Here is a 22,698-nt window from a genome sequence, read left to right on the forward strand (position 1 = left end):
TTTAGCTTTACAACTACGTAGCGATGTAGCGTAGTAGCGATGAACTAAGACGCAGTGCAATTTTTGCAATACGCCACCAAAGGATTGGATTTGCAAAGGCAACAAAGTGCCGGTTAATTAATCATCCTATAGAACGTACTGCTGCTGTACCCTTTTCCACATCTTTCCCAAAATCTTTCCTTCCATCGAGAACCTCTTCATTCGAGGCGAGGCATTAGCGCATACTGCTTGTAGAATTTATCTCATTACGGATCTTAATAGTTTCGGGATTGGTTTTGTTGGCACGGTTGCCAAGTAATGTTTCGCGCTCGAATGGAATGCAAGCAAACAAGTACCTGGCACCGGCAGCTCCGAGTATATGTGTTTGTCTAGGAATAAATTAGATCCATGGACCGAGGGACTCAATCTGCTGGTATGGAAATAGTTTCACGATGAAATCGATTTTTTTTAATTGTTTTTAATATCAAGCTTTTTCACAAATTATTGTACTTTACACAACAGTGAAATGGTGAATTTATTGTTTTACATCTAACCATACAGCAATGATTGACTTAGGAATAACGTTCGTGTATAGAACTACGGTATGCATTAACAGTACTATTTACGCCTTAGTGCTTTTCAGTGATGTTTGGTCCAGCCCGGCGGTGGTTTCGGAATTGGCACCCATTCAGTTACCTGCACCGGTCCCCAGACGCGCTTCCAGACACCGACGTACACCTTCTTCTCCTGCCAGCTCTTCACCCAGCGTGGCTTCCAGATAAACTTCTTCTTCCAGAATCCGGTCGGCTGCGGCGTAGCAGTCACGACGACATGATCATGGTGCACATGATGCACATCATGGTGGTGCACATCGTGATGCAGATCGTGGTGAAGGTCGTGATGCAGATCATGGTGCACGTCGTGATGTAAGAGCGAATGGTCAGCTTGTGCCGCCAGGCTGTGCAGCAGCGCCTCCGGATGATGGTGCACTAACTCATGGTCAGCATGAGCATGATGGTGGGCGAGTGCTTCGCTGGCAGCATAGCTAGATCCCGCGTAACCGGGTGAGAGAGAAAAAGGAAAATGAATCCAAAAGAACAGAACAAAATTAAATCTTATGTGGCCAGCACGGTAAAAGCATCGCTTTCCGCTTCTATAATATATCTTTCAAGCGCATTTAATCATGCGCAACGTCAAGCCTGCCACTTCATTAATGGAACAAATGGAAATGGATCGAAACTTGTAAGACCACGGCGGCCACGGTCCCGTCCATTGGTTGCTCCCATAATTCAGTCTCATTTGTGGCAAATTAAATGGGCAAAATCAATCTTCACTGGTCGACTCTCGTAAGATTAAATCGCAATAATTGGAAACTCTGGCCACTGCAAACATGGGCACGTTGCCAATTTCGATCCCACTCCCCACCACCCTAGAAGATCCCCCCACCACACAGGTATCTTCTAACGTGTCCATTAACGCCCGGGGCTAAAAAGTTCGTACGCGCTTGAGGTAAATTATGGCACATATATTCTATTTATTTTCTCCCTATCTTGCGTACCTTCTCGTTCTCTCTATTTTTGCTCTCTACAATTCTTTCTTTCATCATTTCAACCCACCAGAGATTTCATACGGCTCGTCGTAACGTATTTGTTCTTTGCCCGTTTGGTTGGTTTTCTTCGCCAGACCAATTTACAACCTAATTGCACACTAATCGATTTCCCCATACCACAGCAACTGTTTACTTAATTCACTGTGTGGTGTCTAAGGGGGTAAAACTCGGCGGCGGCCGCTTCGTACCCGCTGGGTTGGAGTTCGTATTGGTTTTCCACTTTGTTTTGGCAGATGGTTAACGTTTTGCACAGCTTTCCCATTCCGGCATGTTTTCCCATCGCGGCAGGGTTAAAGGTCGAACTTTGTTTAAAGACAAGAAAGAAGGTGGTAGCACTATGCAAGGCATTTTTTTATCGATACGAGGGTACTCGTTTTCGTATTAAGGGTTTTAGCACGTATCATGCTGCTCATGATGTTGCGTGTGTGTGGATGTATTTAACAGCCGCGAAAAAGAAAAAGCCAGGAACACTGAGGTATATTTATCGGTTGTATCGAGGTTACCACAAGAGCATACGAGTAGTAATCAAAACATGAAAGTATCAGATGACTGTCTAAAATTATGCGTACAGTAGAACCAGTTGTGTTATAAACATGCTTTTTATTACTGCTCATATCGCTTATATGTTGAAGTTTCTTTTTGTACGGTATAACTTACCTTTCTAAATCACTAGCCAGGGAGTACGGCAGAATCGATAATATGAGCGTCAATGATGCTGCAAGTAATACTGGCTGTAACGAACACAGAAAAGAACCTATAATTAGAGAACTGTGAAGTTTGTTTGCTCACACTAGGTCGTCAAGTCCAAATTTCGTTATGGTGGAGGCGCCTGGTCTGTATAATTACAGCATTTTTAAAGGATCAGATATTCTGTTCAAAAAATGTTTAAATGCAAAAGTTCTTGCGATCTTGGTTAAATTTACATCCCATATTATAGTATATTTACTGTACATCAACCTAAATCTCACACATCTGAGTTGATCTTTTCAGTATGTTACGTAAGTTTTTTTTACACAAAATTTCATTCAACTTTGAATAACATTTTTACAAACAAGGATAGAGCTGGCAAGATGGCAGAACACCAGACAAAGACGCGAGACCGTGAGATACTTCGGACACTGCTGCAGCATACCATGGCCACAAAGCGGTTATAGCACTAGATAGGTAAGTACGTATAAATCATTTCCTACTAGTATTGTTTGAACACTCTTAAACAATAGTTTCATAAACCATCACCTCGATTGACTCGGGATTTTTACTCACTTTCTTCGACATGTTTCCTTAACACTTCCCACACTTTATCTATACTAACTGATTACTCAAACTTCGATGATGTACCTCGTATTGGCGCCACACGACTGACCACTTCTTCCCATAAACGAACGGGTTTTAAACAATACGACACTTTACCACTGTTTGCGTTCCATACGAAATGGTCAATGCACCTGTATGTTAGACACACGGTGGGGAGGGTCATTGGTAAAAGACAGTTACTGTTCAAAATGGCAATTTGAGCGTTTCCCACTCCAAATCGCCAAATGATAAGGATGGCGGCGGAAGTAAACATAACACATGCGGTGCATTGGGCAGCACGCTTACAGTGAGGTGCATGGTGTTAGGTGAATTTGCTCACTTATGTTTTAAAATTGTTTCAAGAATAAGAATAATTAAAATGAACATAATTACATAGTTTAAACATGTATAAACATAAATAAACTAACAAAAAATCAATTTTAAATTTTACAGTGCTTATAACTGTAATGTGCTGAAAAAACAAAACATGTTAAATGGTTCAGCATATTAATATTTTTCTAAGCCTTTGAGCTAAATGTAGAACGAGTTGTCTATTTTCGAGAAATTGTGAAAAATCATAGTAAATTATTTTACTAAAAGATATCATTTTTTTATCAAAAGCTTATTTAATATTTGTTAACCATTGTACCTTTAAATGAATGCAAGACAAAACTTCGGTTTCACGTCTTATGGTTATAAAATAACCAAATAATTTCCGTATAACAGTGTGTATAACGACCCCTCCGAATAAATGAATTATTAAATATATAAAAAAGCAACAAAGAGTTATTTTACTCATAATTTTATAAAATTCAAAACAACTTGGTGTCCATGTTACCAATTTGGATAAGATCAAATGAGATTTTTTCGTGCTTCTAGTACAAGCGAATGGAAGGCCACCAGTTTAGCTTCGTATTCTTTTGGTATTTTCTGGGCTTTAGATTTTAACCTCATGATTAAGTGGTTCCTTTTTATACATTTGAATCACTAATTTAAAGAACTATTGAGTTGAATTGTTTCCTCAGTTTCCAAATCGTTTTCTTTTTCCCTAAGCATTTCCTTGGAAATATTCCTTCCCTTTTCTAGTTTTTTTTTGTGGATACCCATGTACCAGACTACCTTTCTATGGGGTCGAGTGTAATGTCTCAGGGGTATTCGAAAAGTTACTACCCTTGCATAACGACCCTTTTATCAGATTTTGGTCTCTTTCTACATAAAAAAGGGGGTCGTTATACACGCTTAAATACGGTACTTCTCAACATAATAAAATCATACTTAAACCTACCGCTTCAACTGTTTCCGAAGCTTATACGATGTGATAGTTGATGTGATAATGCTCGCCGTGTCTCTCCGTAGCTACCGAAATTGTCATCCACAATCACACTCCCGCATACTTCCAACCACCTCAAATCAACTGAAAGATCAGCACCACCAACACGCACCACCACCACCACGCGCTACATAATTCGCGTTCTATTTTGTATGCAACTCGGCTACACACTGCACACTGCACAATGGGCATTTGCCGGGATGAAATTCAAAAAATCAACTTTGTAATAGCGCAATTCCAAACAATAGGTTTTAATACTAAGGGTTAAACTAAGAAAAATACCAAATATGAGCTCTTTATCTGTTCTGGTTCTCTAGAAAAGACCTCTCAAAGTCGAGATTTGTTAAAAAAACGCAGAAAAATCTTCACTTTTTTGGAAAATTTTGAACCTTTGTAACTTTTTCAAATATGAACCGATTTTGATAAGTTTAGACATTTTATAAAGGATATTTAGTCAGCTTTATAAACACATGAAAAATTTTGAGTTTAGTTAATTTTATGCAAAAATATACGATAATAACTGAAAAAACTTCCTTAAAATTTTCATCATTTCGATTTTTGACATAATGTCATTATAAAAGTGGCGTAGAGTGGCGTTGTCTCATATATGTCACATAATAGTGTAATATATATACTATGAATCTGTGAAGAAATATTCTGCGAAAGTTTGCGAACGCGAATTTTATTGAAGTTTTTTCACATCAACTTTTTCTAAAAACAGACACATGCGTAACTAGGCGGCTCCATAGGTGCCTAGTGTAGCGTATTTCGTGTATTCTACAAAAATATATTCTACTAAAAATAAAAATGAAAATGCATTCAGAAGGACATTTTCTATAATGAGCTGTATTCCTCTGATTCGTTAACCAGTTCAATATCAGTAGGTACACGCACTAAAACAAAGACAGCGGTCAACTTTACAAATGAAGTAAATACTTAGTTTGTAACTATCGTTGAATTCTGATTTTTTTGGATAATTGTAAAACCAAGAACATCGGATTTTTAGTTTTATTACCCCTTCTGAAGGCAGTACAGGACTTGGAAAAGTATTGGATGAATATTCAAAGACAAACAAAATGCGCTGCTTTTCATTACGAATTTGGGAACTACTTTATTTCAATGTACCTGCTCTATCTAAATATTTAAATGCCTTTATTCATGTCTTTAGAAATGTGAACTAGACGTCAGGAGCTTGTAATAGCATCCACCTAAGTTGTGTATGTAAATTTTTAATATTTGTACTACCTGTGAGTAAAAGTGACGAGAATTAGCTACAATTGTCCTATACAAAGCAGAAATAATTATCTTATTCAAAATTATATTATATTATATTTTATTATAATTATTATTCATTAAATCTTCATTATGGAACATTACAGTATATTTTAAAATGATTTATACTATTAGCAACAAATAATACAAGAAAAAAAACACACAAAATTGATAAAACTAAGCAAAGATCCCTTAAAACACTATTTTATGTAGCGCCACCTGGTGGTATGGATGCGAACTTCAAATAAAATGTTATTTACTTTCATAATACTTTACTACAAACGATAAAAACTAACAATTTCTGCAAAAATAATTTTATCCCGCAATTTGTTCTAAACTGCCCATTGTGCACTGGCCACACTGTCATGCTCGGGCACGATCGTAACCAGTCGCGTAAAGCGTAAAACGACATAAACTGAATTTTTAACTTCCTCTTTCCCACACGCAACACCCCCTTTCTTCGCCCTTAGTGACACAATGCACCAAATTGTTGAGTGGGGAATAGTGGATGGGACTTGTATTTCACACGACGATCAATCGAAAGTGGAATTATAATAGTGGGGAGGAACTTTTTCCCGTATATTACAATATCGAGTGAGATTTTTTTCTTCGATTACACACACATCGGTGTGTAGGAAGTGGAACATGCATGAGGGCAGTTATTCCAATTGCAAATGGTTTTATTTTGAATGAGGTAAAGCTATCGCTTTCAAACCATAACGATCGGTAAATCCATCACCCGGCAGGTGGACGACGCATACCAAATCTGGTATTAAATCTATAGATTATGTCATTGATCGTAATGCGGCGATGTAGCGTAAAGCTAAAGATGGCCACGACGCGTGCAATAATAACCTAGTAAGTGTTCCCATTTTGTACTGGTGGTGCCGACCTACTGGCTCGAAATTAGGTGAGCGATATTGTAATTTTGCTCTAGTTAATAGGTATCTTTGGTAGAACCCGTTTTTTGTGAAGTTGTGAACAAAATACTTAGTATTTGATGAAGAAAATAGTGCACGCTCTACAGCCTTATAGAAGCATTAAAAAATCTAATAAACGTTCACAAAATTAACTATAATTCGTAAAATCATTCAATCTTTTTACTCTATCCCAAAAACGTGGATCATAGGTTTCAATCATTTACAAAAAAAGGAGCACGAGCAACAAAAACCATGCTAAAAACAAAACACGTTTAACGATGTGCCAAAAACTACACCTAAAAGCATCGATCCAAACACGTATCCCGACGAATTTCACCCGCGGGCCAATGTACTGTCATGCGACGACGAAAGTGGTGGGAAAAGAGCAAAACACAACCTCCTAACGTCGTCTTCGATGGCACGCTACGCGAATGTGGCTAAACGATTGGAAATGCGTCTCTCCGGACTATAAATAAAGCGTTTGGTCAGTCCTAACCACTGTGGGCAATGAGGGCTGGTGCAAGAGGTGAAGTAAAAACGAACAAATCAAATTAAACTGTAGCATCAAATCCCTGTTGGCAACTGCGCGGCACAAGCCAAACCCTTTAGTTGGTGTGCATTGCGGAGAGGCATAACATTATGGGCCACAATTTCCCGTGCCGAGATGTTGCTGGATATTTTTTTCCTATTTTTTTGGTGTGAATTGCGTACTCTAGAAAGGAGGCCAAGATCAATGGTACTTTTTTAAAGACAAATAATGGTGGTTTTCGTCCAAAACACCACAACCAGGAGATCAGTGTGGAATAAAGAAAACAAAACGTTTCCTGGAACACTGGATCTTATTTCCTTCCTTCTCGCCTTAATCCTCCTAGAAAGTGTTTATTTTACTTAGAAACACAGAAACACGCGGTGCAAGGTTAGGATGTTTCGACCTGCGCCATGATGGACGATTATGCTGTGCACGTTAACATCCGATCTCGTTCAACACTCCTGTTTGGGGCTGATGAAGTACGCAGCCGATCAGTTGGTTTGCACAGTTTATTTATCTTTACTTTACGGAGAGCATAGCTTTTTGCTGTGGTGCCAAAAAATGTTGTTTAAGTCGGTGCAGCTGTTCAAAGAAAGTAGTTTGAAACGTTATGAAGCCAAGTAATCGATTGGGGAAAGGTTGTAGTTCATTATTTTAAATGAAGGAAATTTGTATTACATATCATTTTAAACTCTCAATGTTAAATGTTAAATACTTTAGTTTCAGCATATACCAACGGTCTTTATTCGTTGTAGTCTTCTTTTTTGTAAGATTGTATTTCATAATCCGTTACCAGCGTGTAACTGTTGTAGTGTTGGGAGATTCAGGATTCGGAAGGTTCGAAGATTCAATCCCTAGAAAGATTCGATTGGATCGGATCCCGTTTGTATGATTTGAATCCCTAAAAGATTTCTTTGCGATTGGGATTTGATTACGAATCGATTGGGATTGGGATTCGTTTGGGAGTCGATTGAGATTCCGATTGGGATTGGGATTCGATTGGAATTCTGATTGGGATTACGAATGGAATTCTGATTGCGATTTCGTTTGGAATTGGGATTGTGATTGAAATTAGAGGCTGTACCCGAGATACGCTATTAATAGGGGTGGAGAGAAACCACGTATCTCTAATTTCGTAAGTCGAATCACGCTGTTTTCAGTCAAAATGTAGCAAATGTTCGTGTAAAATAGCATTTAATGAGAAGTTATAGTCACTTAATAAATTATTTGATTTGATATTGAATAAAGGTGCATGTCGGGGACCTGTACTAATTATGATGTAAGTACTGCAAAGTTAAATAATTTGGAGTAAAACAGAATGACCTCTTATTCAAGCTTCAACTAATTAATCCTCCCCCCCCCCCCCCCCCCCCCGTGTTGCAAACTAGAATAACACGCTATACCACATTGGAATTGGGATTGGTATTCAAAGATTCGAATCTCATACAGGATTGGGATTCGAAGATTAAAATCCCTTCTGAGATTCATTTTTCCCATCACTAATCTGTTGACTGTCGGAATCCATCCATTACCATGTTTGACAAAAAAGTTTTTAATTTTAGCCCTTCTGTGATGTTGTTAGCTATGAATCGTTTAATTTGTTTACGTGTCTCCACGTTTTGGTTTTCTTTCGTATCTTGCTGTGAAATTATGATTTATGGAATTAACAAACATGAATTAAGTACACATTTACATGTGCAGACTGATCAACATTCGCGTCACGGTTTGATACTCCGTATGGACTGCATATTATGATTGGAAATATTTCCGAAATAGAGTCTAGGGTAGACTTGTCAAACATACGGCCCGCGAAAAACTGAGGCAGTTATTTGAATGAAGCAGTAATCATATATGTTGCAGATTAAGACAATAACAACGGGTGTGCTAATTTTGATCCGCTTTGGAATAATGTTTCAACATTCAGTCTTTGCAGTTCGTTTAACTAAGAGTGGACTCTTGGAAGAGTGGAAGAGTGGAGTGGAATTTACTAATTTTGGTTTCTTTAACCGCAAATGAGGGATGTACCATGTGTTTTAGTAGTTGTTTAGTGGTGGCACTCTCTGAGGCCGTTTTTGATAGTTACGAAACCACGTATACCTCTTCTTCACTTTTTTCTCTTCATTGATGAGCGTATTATTTAGCTATTTCGCATTAGCTTTTGCAAAAAATCACGCCATTATCTTAATAAATCTTGGAAAACCAACACTTAAAAAAGGCGACAGGTTGGATAGTCTCTTTTCCTCAAGAAAATTACTACATGGCTAGCTAATTAACACCGATGTAGTGTTTGAATTATTAATTATCGTTATTATTCATTATCGTTATCAAAAGGCGTACTTCGTGTGCCTATAACCTATGATCTATGTCTATAACACTAGTTCCGAAAATTAAAATAATTATTATGCTTGGTTTTCCATGAGTAGTTTTAGTTACTGGTCTTATTTTTTGCACTTGCAAAGCAGAAGAGAACCTTCATCGATGTGTAAAGACGATATCCGAGGTTTAAAGAACTGGTCAGCAAGCCTCAATGTCTGCACCTGTCTCGAGTAATGCATAAGAATGTTTAAATGCCGTGAGTCAATATCATGAATTGCTTTGCTTTACTTACTTACTTACTATTACTTACTACTTATTTTAATAATATTATTTTATATTTTGATATAATATTATTTTTATACTCTTTTATTTCTACATAATTAATAATGTATAGTGAAGACTTTGATATGAATAGATTTGTTGGAGGCAACAAAACAATGTAGATTAGATTACATGTCCAAAGATAAGTTCTTAATTATTTGGTGAAGGAGATACCAACAATTGACCAAAAATGGATATTCTATGCTATTTAGAATATATTATTGATTAATGATATTTTAAATGCAAACACAAAAAAATAAAGAATCACCTTGCAGTAAAGTCTCGGATAAAATAGTCTCGTGTACTACCACCTGCCGGGATAGAAATATTAACAGATCTTTTTATTTTATTTAGCCTAACAACTATTGTCGGTCGCGGCCTGTACCATTAGTGGGCTTAGGTTTCAGTGACTTATTTCATTTCATTTCATTTAATTTCATTTCATTTATTAATACAAAATCCGCCTTACTTACTTACTTATCCGGCGCTACAACCGCTTTGCGGTCTTGGCCTGCCTCAGGAGTGTCTGAAACCGCTCACGGTCTCGCGCCTTGCTCTGTAATGGGATGGGATCCGAAGCCCTCCGAGGGATAACATAGGCTCTCCCATCCAACTCCTATTCCGACACGTCCTCGTCGTGCAGAGTGGTAACATGTGCCTCCATATATCCTAGCTTGGGTACACGGGCTAGATCCAACCCATTGGGCGGATGGTGGCATATGGCGAACCAGGAGGGGGGTGGGTATCCCGGGAAACTGGGTGCCTGAACGTCGGGGGGGCAACCCGACGCAAAATAAAACGGCCACGTGGGCGCAGGGCCAGGCACCCAGTCTCACGTAACAACTGACTACAGAAAGCATCAGAAGGATACGAAACGGACTTAACGATACCGACCCAACGCAATGCCCCCGGACAACGATAAAAATGGGCTCATGGAACGTACGCACTCTTAGCAAAGCCGGAGCCTTGAAACAACTTGATGACGCTCTAGCCACACAATATCCGCCATCAAGGCTAAATACAGGGTTTACCAGCATAATAAACAACTGTCCACTTGTTTATAACAATAGTCGTTTTGAATAGACACCGCTGTCTACCACTTGCTCACACGTCAGATGGTGTAAGCTACTCTGTCCAATTCAATAACACAATTTTCGCCTTCGATTAGCAACTGTCAGATTCGGCATTGTTTGTTTTGTTGGGACAAATTTTGCAAAAACAAAACATTTTCAAATACGTTTCTTTTATTCAAGCAATATGCAGTATAAACCATAAATTTCAATAAATCAAAACATTAATTTTGTTAATTATACAACAACCACAAGAAACCGTGCCGAATCCGACCGTTGTGCAATCGAAGGCGAAAATTGTGTTATTGAATTGGACAGAGTAGCTTACACCATCTGACGTGTGAGCAAGTGGTAGACAGCGGTGTATATTCAAAACGACTATTGTTATAAACAAGTGGACAGTTGTTTATTATGGTGGTAAACCCTATAAGGCAGACTTAAAACTAAATAAACCCTAACAAATAAACAAAGGGATGCCGTAGCATGGTCTCTAATTATCGTGGGATAACTCAAACATGTGCCACAGCCAAAACTTTTGAGCTATGTATCTTTCCAACCATACTTCATAGTTGTAGTTCCGCTATTAGCCCTAAACAGCATGGGTTTATGCCTGGTAGGTCTACTTCTACTAATCTCATGTCTTTTGTTACCAATATTTTCAGATCTTTTGAGGCAGGTACCCAACTTGATGCAATATACACTGACTTTCATGCTGCATTTGATAGTTTGCCCCACTCTTTACTATTAGCTAAACTATCTAAACTTGGTTTTGGTGATGGCATTATTAGCTGGCTGTCCTCATACTTAAGTAATCGATCTTGCAGGGTTAAAACCGGGTCGTACTTATCTGAGAAGTTTTTTTGTAAGTCAGGTGTCCCTCAGGGTTGTGTGCTAAGTCCACTTCTGTTTTCTTTGTTCATCAATGATGTCTGTAATGTTTTACCTCCTGATGGTCATCTCCTTTATGCGGATGATATCAAAATCTTTTTACCTGTGTCCTCTTCTTCTGATTGTATGAGTCTTCAGCATTACCTTAATGCATTTGTTCATTGGTGTTCATCCAACTTACTTCGCTTGTGCCCTGATAAATGTTCTGTTATTTCTTTCTCTCACTCTCTTTCTCCTATTTCATTTAACTATACTCTCTCTAACTCGTCTCTCTCTCGTGTTTTGTCCATCCGTGACCTTGGTATTATACTCGACAGTCGTCTTAACTTTAAACTGCAGCTTGATGAGGTTCTACTAAAAGCTAATCGAACTCTTGGGTTTATTTTACGTTTTACCTCTATTTTTAGAGATCAAAGCTTCTTAAGAAACCTTTATTGTGCTCTGGTAAGGCCTCTTCTTGAATATGCTAGCATCATCTGGAATCCTCCTACTATTGATGGCTGTTCGAGAATTGAAAGCATTCAGCGCCTTTTTACCAGGGTTGCTTTTCGTCGTTTGTTCGGTGCTGCCTCACTACCTCCCTATGAAACGCGATTGCAGTTATTCAATCTTCACTCTTTAAGCTTCCGCCGCCAAGTGTCTCAGGCATGTTTTATTGGTGGCTTATTACTTTCTGATACTGATGCTCCTGATTTACTCTCGTCCATCTCGTTGTATGTTCCCTCTCGTTCCCTTCGTCCTCGTGATCCTCTGTCAATTGAAACACGTCATACTCTTTATACTTTCAATGATCCTATTCTATCCTGTTTCAGGTTGTTTAACCACTTTTACTGTCTCTTTGATTTCGACTCCTCTCTCAACTCTTTCCGTAACCGTATTTTTTCTTCTAATTCTCTTTAATTATTCTTCTAAGTTTCATTAAGTTTTGATAGTCTTTACGCTCTACCTATGTTTTTTTCTTTAATTTTTTTGCTAGGTCTAGACTAGTTTAGTTAGGCTTAGTTTTTCATCAATTGTTTTGTTTATTTGTTAGGGTTTATTTAGTTTTAAGTCTGCCTTATTTAGCCTTGATGGCGGATATTGTATTAATAAATGAAATGAAATGAAATGAAATGAAATGAAATGAAAAAATAATTCATGAAAAACTAAGCCTAACTAAACTAGTCTAGACCTAGCAAAAAAATTAAAGAAAAAAAAACATAGGTAGAGCGTAAAGACTATCAAAACTTAATGAAACTTAGAAGAATAATTAAAGAGAATTAGAGGAAAAAATACGGTTACGGAAAGAGTTGAGAGAGGAGTCGAAATCAAAGAGATAGTAAAAGTGGTTAAACAACCTGAAACAGGATAGAATAGGATCATTGAAAGTATAAAGAGTATGACGTGTTTCAATTGACAGAGGATCACGAGGACGAAGGGAACGAGAGGGAACATACAACAAGATGGTCGAGAGTAAATCAGGAGCATCAGTATCAGAAAGTAATAAGCTGTAGAGACCGTGAACGGTTTGCGAGATTTAGAGACAGGGAACGGTTCTGGAACTTTCCTGAGGAACAAGGATGAGAACATTTCTTCTCTTTCACGCGAGGGTCAAGGAGGATATAAAAAGCCGCGATCGGCCGGAGCAGAGCAGAAGGTTCTGGCTCGGCTTACTGTGTGTATCGTCGCGGAATTGAAAGTGAAATAAAGGCTCACAGTTGTGTTACACTTTAAAGCCACCAATAAAACATGCCTGAGACACTTGGCGGCGGAAGCTTAAAGAGTGAAGATTGAATAACTATATTCTATATTCTATATTGGTTACTCTATGCAGGATAGTCAGGTTTACGCATCTTGAACCCAAGACGGGCATGCTGTTAAGTCGTACGAGTTGACGACTGTACCACGAAACCGAAAAAGCAGACCATATGACCAATGTTTTATCTATCACACCAAAGAACCATTGAAACAGTAGGGATCATTAGATTTGAATTGAATTTTACCCAATAGATTTAAGGAAATTTGATGAATCAATTCCTTTTCTTGTGCATGATTTGTAATTTATCGTTACATTACTTACAATTTACGGTTTTATTTGAATGAAAATGTTTTTTTCCTTACAGCTAAACAACTAAATCTTTAAATCACCAATATTATTATTTGGTGATTTAGGGATTACGTACTGAATAAAATTGTAATTTAAAAAAACACAAAAACCCGTTTGCAACATCGTTGCAGACCACATCAACGAGGACCCACATTCTATTTTTTTGGTGTTAAAAGCTTAAAATATATGAAACCAATTTGCATTTTTGTCCCGGACAGTTCACATGAGAAAAGATAAAGGACGGCATACCCTAATTTGTTAACCAAAGCATAGGTGAAACGGCTGTCCCATTCATTACCACGCCTAACGGCACGAGAGAAACATAAATTAGAACAAACGAACAGTGCCCGTGTCGTAAAAATATCTACCTGTCAGTATGACCGAACGCATTTTCTCTCAGTTTTTTTTACCATTTTTTTATATCGATTTGCATTTTTTCTTCCATATTTTCTATCTCTCTCAATTTCACGCATTCTGTTTTACTTTTTACGAACTCAAGAAAATCAACGCATGGGACCAGATTTTATGTTCAAGTATTTCCTTCCCATCAGTTTTCCGTCACGCTTAGTAAAAAATACGTACCCATGGGCTGAACGATCATTAGAACTTGGGAGTTAATGCACGCTCAAAACATTTTAAAACAACCACACGCAAACAAAATGACACCAACGAGAAACATTCAATAACAACGACCAAAAACGAATCGAAAAATGAGCGAGCCTCTTCTGCTTCGGACGGGTAAGCGATTAACATACAAAACGACGTAAATCGGCAGCGGGTGTAGGCAGATGAAAACACATAGAACGAACGAAAAAGCGGGAATAAATGGGAGCAGTAATGAAGGAGGAAAAAGAAGGAACCACTTTCTACAGCGCCGGCAGCGTGTAAGTCAATTTATCACCCCCGGAAAAGCGACAACTGTCACGCACGCTAGAGCTAGGACGACGACGCCTCACGCCGGTCGTGGTGTTAGCTGTTTGCGTTGCGTATTTGGGTTGAATGGTATTTATTCTGATGCTGTATGTTTTGGTGTTGTTGTTTACATTAACAAACAGTGCGTAGTGTTACTCGAGCGACACGAACAAAATCACTACCGATCGAGAGACATTTGATTCCGATTCATCAATTTCTCTGGCCATGGCTATGGTGTGCCTTTAGTTCTGTACAAACGACAAGCCGCCTCCATCACATCTGACTTTTTTTTGTAATGACGGTTGATTGCTATTCATTCAAACTGTCTATATTTTGACAGACAACCGTCAAAACACAGGCACATTTTAACTAAATCCTCAAGAACAAAAACAACGGCCTCTGGTGGGAGATGAAAAAAAAAAATTGGCAGAAAAAATAGGTTTGACGGTTGGGGTGTGTAGTATGTAAAAACGTCATTTGACCGGACACTAAACCGTATATAAATACAAACACCACATACATACATACATACAAACACACACACACGCATGTGAGATCATTCTCGCGACGAAGCAACCGGTAGTAGATCATATTTACCAAGTAGATCACCATCGATCACCACCACCACCACCATTTCATTTTAAGAGGGGAAAACTACATTTTGCTTTGGCTTCGTCGCATGAGACAGCAGCGGATCAAGACCGATGATTTGTTTGTCTAACGATCCGCAAGCAAAACTGAAGCTGACAGGTTGAGGTTGTTGTTTTTCCATCGTTGGTGGGGATTTGTTTGTGTTTGGCCCGTGCGGCGAACCGAACCGAAAACCCCGAAACGCCCAACGATTTGCGCCATTTGCGCGCGAAGCCGCTTGGTGTAATGGAACGGACGGAAAGTGTTTGCACCATTAGCTAACGATAGGGGATGCTATGGTGGTGATGACGGAAATATTTTTCGTCGGTGGAAATGAGCGGCGATCTGCAAATTGATGGAGTGGAAATGGAAGGGAGTAGAAACGTTGCCAGAAATGTTGCGTGATTGTCAGAATATAAGTTTCACATTACCTTAAATTAAAGTTTTGTAATACACTACTAGCCAAAAAAAATGTATCAACATAATACGATTTGTTTGCTTAAACGCTATCCCAGAATTTACTTATTACTTCATTCTAATCATGCTCAAAAATGTCCGTTTGTGTGAATACACAATATAGAACAGCAGTAAAAGGGATGTCGAAAGCGAGTCCCAGTTTCACAATCTTGACAAGCTCTGTCCCTAGATTTGTATTTCCCGACAACTTACATTGATGTATGGGGCACGCTTTCACCATTACATATTTCCACCCAGTACAGTATGCTTGCGAGAAATGCGGTTAACAATTTCCGGATAGTAACATTTTTTTTTTTATTCGTGAGGGAAGGCTTTGCTCGGTATTGCTTAAAATTAGTGAAGGCAAAATTAGACTTTGTAACAATTTACAAATGTTACATGTGCTTGTAAATCTGTAATGTCCAACTATCACAAAAGAAAAGAAAAAGAAGCTTACTTTTTCGATCAATTCTCGATGGAAGAGTGAAAAAACTGACACCAAACATAATGAACATTATTGTGAAGCCGTCAAAAACGCTTCGGAATAGGTAGATGCACAGTACCTACAATCGATAGAAGATAGAATGCCAATATAGACAGTCGAAAACGAGAGACCGTGAGCGGTTTCGGACACTCCTGAGGCAGGCCAAGACCGCAAAGCGGTTGTAGTGCCGGATAAGTAAGTAAGTGATACCGCCAAAAATCTTAAAATCCAAAGGGATGTATACTTACTTACTTATCCGGCGCTACAACCGCTTTACGGTCTTGGCCTGCCTCAGGAGTGTCCAAAACTGTTCACGGTCTCGTAGTACAGTCGTCAACTCGTACGACTTAACAACATGCCCGTCATGGGTTCGATCGCCAAACCGACCGTGCCGCCATACGTGTAGGACTGACTATCCTGCTATGGGGGGGAATCAATTAGTCACTGAAAGCCAAGCCCACAAGTGGGTACAGGCAGGCCTTGACCGACATCGGTTGTTGAGCCAAAGAAGAAGAAGAAGAAGAAAGTGTCAGGAAGGTAAATTTATGAATATTTTAACAGAAAGCAATGGGAATATGTTTTATCTTCGCAATCACAAGCATTTTAACCATCAAACACAACAAATTTACGAAAAATGTATATTTTTGTGACTGCTTCGTTGTACCTATAATGGTGGTATGGTTCCTATAGTCGTCGTATTGTGTTCCTATAGTGATGGTAAACAAAGATACCTCCAAAACAGTGTATAATATCAATGAAAATTAGTTTGAAGCTGTTTTCAAATGAATAGTAAGAATCACATCCATAATATTGTTTTCTTACATAATTTGATCGTAAAAATGTATTAAGTGTGATTAGTGATTGAAATATTAACTAAAAAACTTTATAACTGTAGTCTTTAAAAACCAGTAAGAGTAAGCTTGATTCGAAGTCGGTTATTCACTCAGTTGAAAATATGGTCAAAAGGCAATAAATATTAGTAAATCAATAACATTTCACTAAAGTTGTGTTAAAAAATAATAATTGCATTGTTATGTGGTCATTTAAAACGTTAGCAAAAATATGAGTTTTGAAATCCTAAGGATTTTGGAAGAATGTTGACCCATTTCACAAAATATGTTGTGTTTCTATCACTGCAATGGAATGGCCCAATTTAACTTTTATAGCCTTTTTTTAAAAGAACAGAGAACATTAAACAATGAAATAAATAAGTTAATTGTTCTTAATAATCTTATTATCACATTTTAGAGCCATACTACCACTATTGTTACTACACCACTATAGGTACGTTTACCCTATAGGGTCAAGATATTTTTCAGATCCGGTATGGGAATGGGATCAACTTCCCGACCGGAATGGATCAGGATCAGTAAAAAGGATCAGTAAGGGGTTAGGATCAGTAAGGGGTTAGGATCAGTTCCACGATCAGGTTCATGACTAATTATAATACCTATACGGGAATGGAATCAGTTCCAGCACCAGAATAAGTTCTATAAAATTTCAGGATTACATGGGTTCGGGATTAATGCATCACTTGGAATTAAAAACCACATGGAATTTGCGTTGTATTTTAAGAAATCCGTTGCCTGCAGGTTATTATATACCCCGAGAAATTATCTTGCATAACCCTGTAACCGGGCCAAATTAACTAGTATTTATAAATTTTATGAAATTAATTTTATTTTTTTACGTTATATTATGATCTGATAGCGATTTTTTTTTCAAAACTCCTGCTACGCAAAACATGCCATCTTTGTATTGAGTTGTTATTTCTGAACAGTGGGATATATGGACAATCGGAAAAGGTAACCTCATTAACGATCATCGGGCAGTCGGAAGTCAAAAAAATATGTATATCTTGGATTAAAAAATGTGTACAATTTACAAAGCTAAATAGTCAGTTACGAAAAATCTGTAATATTATAACTATCATTTCAACTTCAGAAGTTATGACTGGTCAAAGTTGAAAAATCTTTCCAAACTACGTTTTTTCAACTTTTGTCCTATTTTCACAGGATGAGTTTACTTGTGATTATTTGTAGTAGGTTGATGAATAATATATATTTGGAAAGGAAATTTTATTTTCTTTTTTAATGAAAAATAAAACAAAAAAATTCCTTTCTTGTTCTAGCACCTTTTTCTATTACAAACTGAAAAAATCGCACAAAAAACTACATTTTCCAATCACTTTTATTTTGCTTGTCACTGTGGTTGTAAAACTGGATTGAGCATTTTTTATTAACTACATGCTACATGGCTACAGCAGCGTTTAAGCTTCTCTTTCATTACAATAAAGGGTTTTAATAAGAATTGTTTTTGCCATGTGTAATTAACGAATAGGTAAAATGCACTATGCAAAGATATATTTTATCAAAATACTTGATGGCACAATATTAAAGAAAGTGTCCCATATTCCCACCGAGCAAGGTGGTGAGAATTCTTGCTGTAAAGAGATGAGGGCTCCCCGTGGCTCTAAAGCTCCTTACACAACAATAACTTTAATTGATGATGGATAACACTATTACTCAAGCAACAATCAAACCCGAAATGTTATCCAGCTGAGCCTGATTTGTTTCGAAACTCAATTAAATGATTCGCGATCATCCTCAATTCAGAAATGTTGTTAATGAAATTGAATGCTTATTTATTGTTCTATCAGCACCTTTCCAGTTCTAGTTTGATGTCATCCAAAGGACAATTTTCTAGAATTTTAATCTATGTTAACGCCTCTAGTTTCGAATCGTAGTTGTTAGTCCATGGGCAGTACACTCCGGCTCATGTAAAACCAGACAAATCAGTTAAATTCCCATTCGAGCTGTTACTCAGTTGTTTCGTTCTCTTGCACTTGCTTTGTACCTGCCAACTGCATTCGTCTTCAATGTGCTCGAATGTGTTCAAGTTTTAATTCATATATCTCTGAGGCTTCCTGGTAGTTTCTCAAACGAAGGGTTTTCTCGTATCAAACAGTTACTAAGCCGAGAGAATGGTTTTTAATAAATCTCGGGGAAGCTCACATAGGATGGTATGCCGGTCCTCTTATTTGGCACAACAACCGTTGCCTGTGAAGGCCTGCCTGTACCACTAGAGCGCTTGGTATTCAGCGACCCATTGATAATCCATAGCAGGATAGTCGGGGCTTCGTGGGTTATTTATTTATTATTATAAAGTATCGAGCCTCCATGGCCTACATACACAATTAAAACTAATGTCTTATAAACTATGTGTTTCTAAAATTAGACATAATGCATTCTCGTATGACACTAGAACATTTTGGTATACTAAAGGACAGGTCTATAACATTTGAAAATAAATTAAAATTCTTGGACATCAATAGCAACGGATCCCTAGCACAGAAAAGACGATAACGAAAATCAGTTATTAAAAATTGTCGAGTTCTTAAAGGTCTAGTAGGGACATAAAAATTTACTTGACTTAGCAATAGAGGTGCATCGATTCTTCCAGTTAATAGTTTAAAAATAAAAATTCCTTGGGCAACCATTCTTCTCTTTTCCAAAGTTTCAAGCCCTAACAACTGACACCTCATATGATAAGCTGGTAGTACGTCGTTATGTCTCCACGGAAGCCGCTTATTAGCTACCCGGGTAAATTTTCGCTGGATCCTCTCAAGCCTCTCAATTCTAGTAACTTGCTCCGGAAACCAAGCAACTGAAGCGTACTCAATCAAAGGACGAACAAGGCAACAGTAAAGTGATTTTAAACAGAGAGGGTCATGAAACATTTTGCTACTTCTAATTATTTGTCCAAGAGTCCTGTTGGCCCTAGCAATTACGTCGTCAAATTGTTTGTCTAAATAAAGTTTAGTGTCTAATATAATGCCTAAGTCCCTAACAGTTTCAGATCGAGGCAATGAAGTGTCAGAAAGAACATAATTAAAACATAAAGGAGCTCTCGCACGAGTAAACGAAATAACCGAGCACTTTGTGACGTTGAGTGACAAACAGTTTAAGGAACACCAATTATTAAAAATAGAAAGAAAGCCTTGCAATCGGAGACAGTCATTAGAACTACGCACAGGAAAGTACATTTTAAGGTCATCTGCGTATAGTAGAACCGGGCAGTCAGGTATAGCGTAGACAATGTCGTTAATAAAGAGATTAAATAATAGAGGCCCTAAAATGCTGCCTTGAGGAACACCAGATACCCTGCTAAATTCACTAGAGATGCAATCCCCAATCTTAACACGTACTGAACGACACGATAGGTAGGAATTCAGCCACTTAACTATACTGATATGAAAACCAAGCTTTAAAAGTTTGCTAGTCAAAGTATGGATATTGACGCTATCGAAAGCAGAGTGAAAATCAGTATAAACAGAATCTACTTGGAACCCTTTGTCTAGCTGCTTGTAAGTAAAATGCAAGAACTGCACTAAGTTTGTGACGGTGGAGCGTCCAGGTAGGAAGCCATGTTGCAAAGGAGTAAATACGTTAATAGCGCCATGCATTATATGTTTATGAACCAATAATTCGAACAGTTTACTGGGGGCACATAGCATGGAAATAGCTCGATAATTTGAGATAGACGTTCTGTCGCCTTTTTTGTAAACAGGAAATATCCATGACTTTTTTCATATTGATGTTGGGAGATTCGTGATTCGGACGATTCGAAAATTCAATATCTACAAAGATTCGATTTGATCGGTTCCCGTTTGTACGTTTTGAATACGGTTAAGATTCCATTGGGAATCGATAGCGATTACATGGGGATACGGTTGCAATTCCAATTGGGATAGTAATCTAATAAATATAATATAATATAAATTGACTCCCAATAGGATTATTGAGAAACGCCCAATTCGTAGAATCGCTAATGAAAACTAACGTTTTTGATAAAAAAAATTTATGGAGTAAAACGTGAATAATTTAAGAGAAATGAGGCTTTATGAGAAAGTTTAAGCAATCAATAAAAATCACATGGAACAAAAACGGCATAGTCATGCATTTATCGCAACCCAAAATGGGATTGGTATTGGGATTCGGAGATTCGAATCCCAAGTATTTCCCAAAACTACTATGCCTCCCAGAATCGGCGTTTCTCGAGCACATACTGTACCTTCGTGTAGGTGTCGCTTGGCCTTGTTTGATGTACTGTTTAGTCTTCCGGTCAAAACAGTTTACCATTTCGGCGGTATACCGCTGAAATTAATTTTGCTATTCCTGTGAAACGATCCAGACAATCTGATCAAGCATTGACGGCCGTGGGGCGTTGCTGATAGTTTGTTTATGCCAATACCTCTCCCATCAATAAACGCCTCATAATAATATTTAGAACATTCCGCATATATAGATCCACCCGTTGGCTTGTACAACTGTCCAAATGAATTCTGTTATTTACCTTTCGTTGCCCGGTTCCCTCAGACAAACGTGGAGTCTACGTCGTCATGCTGGCCAAGATGGCTGAGCCGAACTTGCAATTCTCGCAGTTTGCCACACTGCTCATCGTACCGCTGCTCCAGCTGTTCATACAGTGTGGTTTGGGCCGTCGACAACCGTTGCACCATTTCCACCTGTTTGGCTTCACTCTTAGCTAGCTTGCGCTGCAGCTCAACCACAAGATCGGTCAGATCCTGCAGCTTGCGCGTAAAATCTCGCTCGAGAGCATTCAGCCGTACCTCATAATCTACCGACGAACTGCCGCCCGTCTGCTCTAGCTGACCTACTTTCTGCTCCAGAGCACTTAACCGGTCAGTGTGCCCGGTTGTCAGCTGATCGATCTGTACCTCCGCGGCAATGATGCGACTTTCCAGACTCAAGGTCATGGCGTTACTGCCGGCTGGCGGTGGGTTGCCGTGCGAAGGCTTGCCACTACCTCCAAACACACCCTTTTTCTTGCTCTGCTCGCCAACCGACACCTTCAGGGCGGCGATCTGCTTGGACAGCTCATTCCGGCAGCTCGCAAGATCGCTCTTGAGACTTTTGATTTCATCGGCCTGTTCCTTCAGCCGCTTGTCGGTCGATTTCGAGCCTTTGCTGCCTGCCGCCCGTTGCTCGTACTCGTCCACCAAGCGCTGCTGCTCCTGGAGACTCTTGAGTGCCTTCAGCTCACTGCTCAGCTCGCCGTACGCGTACTGGGTGGCGGTCAGGTTCTTGCGCACATTGTTCAGCTCGTTGCTGATCTTGTGAATATCGGACGCAGTGTAGGTCGTCTTGTGCCGGCTAAAGTACGACAGCCAGCCCGTATTCTCGTACTCTTCTGGTTGCATATTGCTCATCCTGCCCTTTGTTCCTCTCGATTCACTTACCGTCGTTACAAAAATCGTATAAATTCTCGCTTATTTATCACGCACCAAGCTCACATTCACCCTACATTCCGTAAAGTCGTACACACATGCATATGCTTTCCTCCCTTGGGATCGAGATAATAAATTCACTACAAATTAACTTCGTCGAAAACTGTATCGAGGCCATGTAATTAGAAAAAATTCTAATTACAAAATTCTAATACTCTACCTTTCCGGTAGAGACACATTTTTTCCAAGCCGTTCCTGTTTATTTTTTCTTCTCGATTTCCCTACACAAAATCTCGAAAACGGTGGTTAACTTGTTTGACGAACTGCTCAGTCGAGCAAAGTGCTGGTGTGCA

The 22,698-nt window shown here is 38.7% G+C and overlaps 2 protein-coding genes across 2 annotated transcripts; both read right to left on the reverse strand.

Moving 5' to 3' along the window:
* Window positions 1-410: 410 nt before the first annotated feature.
* LOC133390948 (protein catecholamines up) lies at window positions 411-2,518 on the reverse strand. Its single transcript, XM_061653647.1, has 3 exons — window positions 2,512-2,518; window positions 2,246-2,342; window positions 411-1,024 (listed from the first exon to the last, which is right to left on the reverse strand). Exons 1-3 carry the CDS (start codon window positions 2,516-2,518, stop codon window positions 619-621), a joined length of 510 nt encoding a protein of 169 aa, XP_061509631.1. The 3' UTR covers window positions 411-618.
* LOC3292100 (uncharacterized) lies at window positions 2,253-22,518 on the reverse strand. The gene is made up of 2 exons (XM_553846.3): window positions 21,451-22,518; window positions 2,253-2,319 (listed from the first exon to the last, which is right to left on the reverse strand). The coding sequence occupies exon 1, from the start codon at window positions 22,325-22,327 to the stop codon at window positions 21,470-21,472; it is 858 nt and encodes a 285-aa protein (XP_553846.2). The 5' UTR covers window positions 22,328-22,518; the 3' UTR covers window positions 2,253-2,319; window positions 21,451-21,469.
* Window positions 22,519-22,698: the final 180 nt, after the last annotated feature.

The sequence above is a fragment of the Anopheles gambiae genome, chromosome 3 (assembly GCF_943734735.2).
Source record: "Anopheles gambiae chromosome 3, idAnoGambNW_F1_1, whole genome shotgun sequence".
In the NCBI taxonomy this organism is placed as follows: Eukaryota; Metazoa; Arthropoda; class Insecta; order Diptera; family Culicidae; genus Anopheles; species Anopheles gambiae.